The sequence below is a fragment of the Galeopterus variegatus genome, unplaced genomic scaffold, assembly GCF_000696425.1.
Source record: "Galeopterus variegatus unplaced genomic scaffold, G_variegatus-3.0.2 Scaffold931, whole genome shotgun sequence".
In the NCBI taxonomy this organism is placed as follows: domain Eukaryota; kingdom Metazoa; phylum Chordata; class Mammalia; order Dermoptera; family Cynocephalidae; genus Galeopterus; species Galeopterus variegatus.
Window position 1 is genome coordinate 459,937 of NW_007727042.1, and position 8,478 is coordinate 468,414.

Sequence of the window (8,478 nt, forward strand, 5' to 3'; positions counted from 1 at the left end):
ATACACACACGCAACACATACACACACATATACATATATAATTTCAGGTTGTAATAAGTGCTGTGAAGAAAAATAAAGCAAAAAGCCTGGCCAGTTGCCCAGCTGGTTAGAGCATGGTGTTATAACACCAAGGTCAAGGGTTCAGATCCCCGTACTGGCAAGCCACCAGAAAAAATTAAAAAAGCAAAAGAAGGTGTTAGAGAGTAGTTTGGCAGTTGGGGCTGTTATAATTAGGGGTGGTCAGGAAAGGCCTTACTAAGGCAATGGCATTTGAGCACAGATCTGAATGAAATTAGGAAATGGCACACAGTGGTTAATCAATATTCGTTGAATGTGCATGAATGCAAAGACCTGGGAGAAAAGCATCCCAGGGAGAGGTGATGACAAGTGTCACGGCCCTGTGGCAGAAAAAGTTGGCATGCTTTAAAAGCATCAGGAAGGCTCTGTGAATATTCATGCTGAGTGTGTAGGGGTGAAGTGTACTGATGTCTACAACTTACTTTAAAATTCATTAAAAAATAAGATGGGTGGATGGATCAAGAGATGGACAGATATGTGATAAAGCTAGTATAGTAGAATGTTAATAGAATTTAGGTGGCAAGGTGGTAGGTATATGCATGTTCACTGTAAAGTTCTTTCAACTTTGTATTTGAAAAATGTCATAATACGATGTTGGAGGAGGAATGTCAGAAGGCTAGTGAGGCAGGAGCAGACAAGCAAGGGAGGGAGCAGGAGAGGAGGGCTCAGAGGTCTCCTAGCCCAGAGCCTGGGGGGCCTCATGAGCCATGGGGGGACATTGGGGTTTTGTTCTCAGCACAACAGAAGCCTTCAGAGGGGTTTGAGCAAGGGAGTTTCATGGTCTGATTTACGATTTTAAAACATCCTCTTGCTTCTGTAGTAGCAATGGCTCTACCCCAGCACATGTGGAAGTAAAGAGCCAGGTAAAGGGAAAACTGTGGTCTGGACCAGAGTGTCAGTGGGGATTAGGGCTGGGGGTGCAGTGAGACGTGATCAGACGTGGTCAGATTCAGGGGAAAGTTTGAAGGAGCTGCGGACATATTCCACGTCCGGTGCTCAGAGCCATGCCAGGGCTCTGGCCTGCGTGAGTGGGTAAACAGTGGTTGTTTCTTGAGATGGGGGGGGGGGGACAAGGGAATTAAGTAAGTTTGGGTAACAGAGTGTAGGAGAGCGGTGAGGGGGAGAGTCACATATTCTGTTTCAGGCACGAGAAATCCAAATAACAGACTTGCAAATAAATGGTAGCTATTATTGCTGTCTCCAACACACACACTTACATAACGACATCTGCAAACACACGTGCTGCTGTTGTGCTCCCCTTACATTTCCTTACATTTGCCACTTCTGCCCCTCCCTTTCAACTCCAGGCCACTGTCCAGTGACTGCTAGAGGCTCTGGGGATGGGAAGGGCAGAAGGAAGCAGCCCGAGGCAGCCCCTCCGTGCCCCTCTGAGCATCAGCAAACCTTTGTTTGGGTCAGTGCCTTTCTCAGCGTGGTGAATCCAGATCAAAGGAAGTCCCTGGGGTGAACCCCCAGAACACACACCCATCTGGGCTCAGCCACTGGTCTTGCAAACCCTCTGGCCTCCCTGTCTCTTGTAGCTAGGCAGGTAGATGGGTTACCAGGCAGTCCCAGCACACAGCTGGGGATGAGATTCAAGGATGCAGCAGAGATTAGGACCAAAATCTCCTTATTTTACTGAGAAGGCGACTTGGAGTCAAGATCTGATTTCATCTGAGCCACTTAACTGTACTGTCATTTTCTTCCTGCCTCCTCCACCCTTCCCATCACCCATGTCAGAATAGCATTTAAAGACATTTGTCAGGGAGCCAGCTGGAGAGGCCTGCTCCCTGCTAGAGGCTGTCTCAGTCACTGGGGACTGGAGGCATACCAAAGCCACCGCATCTCACGGGGCCACAGGCACAGTCATCTTGAGCCTGTAGCTTACAGAGGGGGGGCCTTGGCGTGTGTGTGGTGGGTGGTGATAGGGGAGACAAATGAGAGAGTTTCCTCCCTCCCTCTGCTCTTTGATTTTCCATGCCATCTGTGGCTGTTAGAAGTGCACCAGCCTCTGGTAATAACAGCAACAGCAAGGGCATAAACCTTATGTAGAGTAAGCGTGCTGGACACTGTTGCAAGCACTACCTGTGTATTAACTCATTTCCTTCTAATAACCCTGTAAGGTAGGTGCTATTATTATCATTTCTATTTTATAGGTGAGGAAACTGAGGCTAAAAGAGGAGAACCAACGTGTCCGAAGTCTCATAGCTTAAAAGCAAGAAAGCCAGGTGTTCTTATCTTCAGTACATGATGGACAGGTAGACGGATAGATGAGTAGAGATAAGCTCATCCACTATGAACAGAGCAGTAGAGCCTGAAGGAAGCTCCGACCAGGGCAGCTGTCTGCAGGCTAGAGAAAGCTGGGGTTGCGTCTGTTACTCTATTTAATTCTATTAGAATTAAAAAAAAAATTATAGTGTTAAACATCTTTGTGCTTGCTTTAAAATATAAATACATTAACACCTATACACAATCAGTTTTCTACCAAGTATGAACACCTCTTAGGGCACAAACTGTGGCACAGATTTAAAAAATGGTAGACACAATACCCCTGCTCCCCAAAAATCTCTTCCACAGATATCACTAGCTGTATGGTCTTAGGCAAACCTCTTAAACTCTCTGCAGCTTAGATTTCTTCTTTGGACCTACCCTGTAGGCTAAATTCATGAATTTGTCTTCACAGTCATGATAGCTGCTGTCAACTGAATATGTAATATATTTCTGTACTATGCTGTGCACTTTCATGCTTTATCTTTTAACCCTCCTAACACCCCTTACAGACAAGGCAGCTGAGGTGTGCAGAGGGTGTGTAAGCTGCCTGAGGGCACATGGACAGGAGGTGACAGAGCTGGTCAGTAGGAGAGTCTCAAGGACAAATGCCATATGCTCATTGCTTACCCCAGTCAGGGCTGTCCTCGACCAGAGAAGAGTAAGTGTTTGATGTGTAAATGTTCGTGTACAAACAGCTTGAGCCTGAGCTGTGGTCCAGATAAGAATTCGTCCTCCCCTGAGGTTAAGTCCATGGATGAGTGTGTTAGTCTTCCAGGGCTGCCGTAACAAAATGCCACACAGTGGGCAGCTTAAACAACAGCAACTGGTGTTCTCATATTTGTGGAGAGTAAAAGTCCAAGTTCAAGGTGCCATCAAAGCTGGTTTCTGGTAAGGCCTCTCTTCTTGACTTGCAGACAGCTGCCTTCTGGCTGTGTCCTCACGTGGGCCTTTCCTCTGTGCATGTGTGGAGAGAAAGAGAGAGTTCTCTGGTGTTTCTTCCTCTTCTAATAAGGACACCAGCCCTATTGGATTAGGAACCTACCCGTATAACCTCATTTAACATTAATTACCTCAATTACCTTAATTAAAGGCTCTGTCTCCAAATACAGTTACATTGGGTGTTAGGGCCTCAACATAGGAATTTGGGGGCAGACACAATTCAGTCCATAGCAATGAGCTTTGAGGAATCAGGGAACCCTTAAAAATTGTCTACCACATGGTGTATGTGGACCCCACCAGATGGGGGTCCACATACACCATCTGTTGACCTCCCCAAAGCCTAAGAACCACTACATGTATTGTAAATGGACAAAGAGGGAAAGAGCTTATGGCAAAATAGAAACAGAACTTGTGTTGAGGCATAGAAGAAAAAGAAATTTCTTTGAAAATTGTTTTAATAAGTGCTAAAAGGCATTTATTATTTTAAGAGGGGCAGTGGCAAATCGGGATCTGGGGTGTCAGCTCCCACTCACATTTGGAGAAGTCAGGTGGCTCGCCTGAGGTCTGAGCCTGGCACTCCGGCAGCCCGAGCCCCTGCCATGTGTGTCCCCCAGGCGTGCTGTCTGTCCTTCCCCACAGAAGTCAAGGCCATGTGGGTGAGCCTCCTGAGCCGCCTCTCTGCTGAACTCATGGACGCTCTTGCCCTTGCTTTCCTTCCAGAAGTGGAGCAGATCGAAGCCATCGCCAAGTTTGACTACGTGGGGCGGTCCCCGCGTGAGCTGTCCTTCAAGAAGGGGGCCTCCCTGCTCCTGTACCACCGCGCCTCGGAGGATTGGTGGGAGGGCCGGCACAACGGCGTGGATGGGCTCATCCCGCATCAGTACATAGTTGTTCAGGACATGTGAGTGGGAGTCGGGTCTTCTGTGAAGAATGCTGCAGTAGATTAGTGATGTCTGGAATGGGCACAGGAAAGGGAATGCTGGGTTGTGTGCCAGTGATTTGCTCTCCCTGATACAATACATTCGGTCTTCTGTAAGAATGGGCTATGTCCAACTTCCCTTTAATAGTGATCCACTTAAATATGCAGACTGCTCATCTTTCAGAGTGCACAGAGACAGCGTCCAGTGTCCCAGGCCCACCATCCTGATCCATTTGACGGCCTCCAGGGCATTTGTCACCCAGTGTCTAGTGGATCTTGCCATGTACCTCCACCATCCTGGGTCGTCCCTGCAGCTGGTGGCCAGCTCACCACCTCCTGAACTGCCCACCGTTCTCCACCCCAGAGGTGGTTCTTTCAGAGAATGGGCAGATACAAACATGCCCCATTTTGAGCTAATAGGACACTATTATTATTTTTGTACTCTCAGGGTTTTAAGAAAAAAAGCCCTCCATCCCAGAAAGCCCTACCAGAAAGATCGGAAAATCTACACTTTCCATTCCTTTGAAAGCCATTGAAGGATTCTGCACACACATTCCCTAGAGTTCTGGTCAGGCTCAGTGGGACTGATTTATCAGGGAAGCAGCCACCCACTAGATTTCATGGGAAGGCGACCAAAAGCCCACACTTTGATGGGTGATAGGAAGGTGCAAACTGCAGGAGGAATGCCACAGGTGAGGGCCCTCGGCAGCTGCCTGATGTCCCTGGGCCTCTGAGGGGAGGGACCAGTCGGTGGAAGAGAGAAAGCCATGGAGGGAGGCTGGCAGGACACCCTGACGAGCTTGTGAGCCACCTCACAGTTGTCCCAAGCCCTGGGTGGCAGGGGGGGGGATGAAGCACCTTCTCACCCCCTTGCTTAGCCCTAAATCTTTTCTCCTGGGGCCACACAGAGACTCAGCACTCAGTGCTCAGCTTACAGGCTCCATCCCCCATTTCTCCAACACCTTCAGCATTTAGCTTGTCCTAGTCCAGACAAGCCTGGGAGAGAAGACCAGCTAGAGGAGGGGAAGGAGGAGATAGGTGTGGGGCGGGGGGACAGAAGAGGGTCTGCTGCTGTGGGCACTGACCCCAGGAGTGTTGCAGCGGGCGCGCGTGGTAGGAAGGTGCCTTGTCCCCAGCTGTGGGCATGAATTAGCCATAAGGTGTGCATTGATTCAGCCCTGCAGACAGGTATAAAGAGCCTGTACATCTGTGTTCTCCGGAGGGAGACAGCTCCAATCCACATCTGTCTTCTCTGCAGGGATGATGCCTTCTCCGACAGCCTGAGCCAGAAGGCCGACAGCGAGGCCAGCAGTGGGCCACTGCTCGATGACAAGGCCTCCTCCAAAAACGACCTCCAGTCCCCCACAGAGCACATCTCGGATTACGGCTTTGGGGGGGTGATGGGCCGGTAGGAAATGCAGATTTGTTTTTTTCCTGCTAGTGCCATGCCTGTTCATGCCTGATTTGGGAGGAGCAAGAAGGCAGGGAAGAGGGATGGGGGCTGTGGCAGCCCCTTGTTCCTCTAGATGTGATATTGGGCACAACTGGGTGGGCTGGCTGGAACTGGCCCCGGAATGCCATGCATAAAATGATCTAGCTTGGAGTAGGGGAGTGGCGAAGGGAGGGGAAACACATGTTGGGAACTCGGTGCTTTTTATTTAAAATAATAATAGTAATAATAAATGAGAGAGAGAGAGATGCAAATTGGCAAGTATTTTTCCTACATCTCTCCAGTTCCTGCACCTCCTCCCAGCTTTGTGAAAGAGTTGAGTTGTTATATTTTAAAATTTAAAGCTCACACATTCCCTGAAATGTACTACATAAACAGAAAACTCATACCTACTCATATGGTGGGGAAATTGACACTCGACTCCACCCACTTATTTGGGGGGAGTGGATTTGCCGATTTCTTCCCTCCCCATGTGTGGGCTGGGCTGTCACATGACCTTCCCACCAGGCAAGGAGCCGCTCATGTCATTCTGAGAACAGGGACAGTACAAAGTGTGTGGTGTTTTAAAAAAAAAACAAATAAATAAGGAAAAGAGAAGAGGAAAAGAAAAGCCGACAGTTTCTCCCTGCTTTTAAAATCAGACTCTCAAAATGTCATATTCTATGTTTTTTCTAGTGGAGGGGTCATGTGATCAACCCACAGGTGGGGGTATTTGCAGATAGAGCCAAAGAAATCAGTCGCAATGGGAGCGCCCATGTATGGATTTATTTCAGCAGAAGTCCTGATGCTTCTTTTCAGCATGTTTTATCCAGCTCAGCAAATAGTTCAGAGCACTGATAGATGATAGGATTGGGACGGGGCGGGGAAGTGGCAGGCTGGGGCAGGTAGATGAAAAAAGTCATGGTGACTTCTAGGAGGATCATATCTTCTGCTTCTCTTTTCCTCTCCTTCCCTCCCTCATCTCCTTTCTTCTCTCTTTCTCAATACCTCTTCTCTCCAAACACCTATGCTTTGGCCCTGTTGGGGCAGGCGCTGCTTAGCTTGGCTGGTTGCACCAGGGTCTAAAGCACTGCTGATCACTTTGAACTTGGTCCTAGTCACAATCTGTTCCCAGCACACTGTCTCTCCCCTGCCGCCTCGCCACTTCCATTCTTCCCTCCCCTCACTAGGGCTTCAGCATCTTTAGGGACTTCTGTAGGATGCAGCAAAATCTCCTGTGTGTAGAACCTTTTATCTTTAAGGTGCTTTCAGACTCACTTGAAGGTGGGCCAGGGATAATACATCCATTTAACAGATGAATAAAATGGGTCTGAAAGAGGACACAGGAAAGCAGACATGGGGCAAGGGCTCGCCCTGCTGATACGTGCTCTGATCCCCTTTTCATTCCAGCAGAGCCTCCCCGAGGTGGGAAAGGTATACAAATGCACAAAAGGTGTATGCGATGATGTACTGTTTGCTCAAATGAATGGTTTTCCAAGATTTGGGAAAGCCTCATAGAAATAGCCCTCTGCTGGGGAGATGGAGGGTGGGTGACAACACTGGACTGTGTTCAGTTCCCGGGGGCCCTCCTGTGCTTGCAGGGTGCTGGTAACCTTTTGGTACAGTCAAGCCTCAATGCTTCAGACCAATTAGAAGCCCATTGAAATTATGGAAGTGCCCGAATTGCTTCACAACATATCGGGAGCTGAACTAACCATCACCAAAGCATTCCTAGATTGAAACCCTACTGGCCTTGACTTAACATGCAGACGAGATTCACTTTGTGATTAGCACCACTGTTGTCTGCAGTGCAAGCAACCTGCTCCACATTCCTCCGGTCGTGCAGATGAAGCCTCCCCTGCTGCCAAGTCATGTGCCGAGTTAGTCCTTTGACTGCAGAATGGTGGAGTCTGATCGAATGAGGCTTTACTATACCTACCCCTAGACTAGTGTGCAGTGTGTGCATGGGGGTTGGCTGGCCCATCCTGAGACTCGCTAGGGTTGACCTCTGCCCCATGCCCCCGTCCCCTGGCTCCTTTGCAGAGTGCGGTTACGATCCGATGGAGCAGCCATCCCCAGGCGCCGAAGTGGGGGAGACACACACAGCCCGCCCCGGGGCCTGGGCCCCAGCATAGACACGCCACCCCGGGCCGCCGCCTGCCCCAGCAGCCCCCACAAAATCCCCCTTACCCGGGGGAGGATCGAGAGTCCTGAGAAGCGGAGGATGGCAACGTTTGGGAGTGCTGGCAGCATCAACTACCCGGACAAGAAGGCGCTCTCTGAAGGGCACTCAATGAGGTCGACCAGCGGCTCCACCAGGCACAGCAGCCTCGGGGACCACAAGTCCCTGGAGGCTGAGGCCCTGGCAGAAGTAAGGGCCAGTGGGAAGGCAGGCTGGGCCAGCTGAGACCCCCAGAGGGGCAGCAGGGTGGGAACCTGCAGAAGGGGGAGCCAACTTGGCCTTTACGCTGGGCTCAAGACTAAGCCAGAAGACAAAATAGTGATCTGGCTTCCCTCCCCTTGCTGGGCCTCCCATGGGAGCAGAAGCTGATTGGGTACAACTACCTACTAGGGTTTCTGTAAAGGCTGAACATCCCCAATGTCCAGGGCTATGGGAATAGGGTAATGGCAGGTCTCTCCACAAGATGTCATGGTTAAGTCCATTCATTCATTCAGTCATTCATCTGTTCATTTACTGACGTGTTGATTGAGCATCCGTTGTGTGATAATCACAATGCTAGACACTGAAAATACAATGAAAACCTAAAGTGGACTGAGACGACCCTGCCCACATGGAGCTTTCAGTTTAGAGAAGAGAGAGATATCAACCAATATACACACA

The 8,478-nt window shown here is 49.6% G+C and overlaps 1 protein-coding gene across 3 annotated transcripts in view; it reads left to right on the plus strand.

The window, feature by feature from the left end:
* The window catches only part of SRGAP3 (SLIT-ROBO Rho GTPase activating protein 3), a 268,397-nt gene that overhangs the window by 254,134 nt on the left and 5,785 nt on the right, over positions 1-8,478 (plus strand). For all 3 annotated transcript variants that reach the window (XM_008573540.1, XM_008573541.1, XM_008573542.1), the window contains 3 exons: positions 4,009-4,189; positions 5,466-5,615; positions 7,680-8,007. In XM_008573540.1, the coding sequence (XP_008571762.1) occupies positions 4,009-4,189; positions 5,466-5,615; positions 7,680-8,007 (659 nt within the window). The remainder of the gene's footprint in view (positions 1-4,008; positions 4,190-5,465; positions 5,616-7,679; positions 8,008-8,478) is intronic.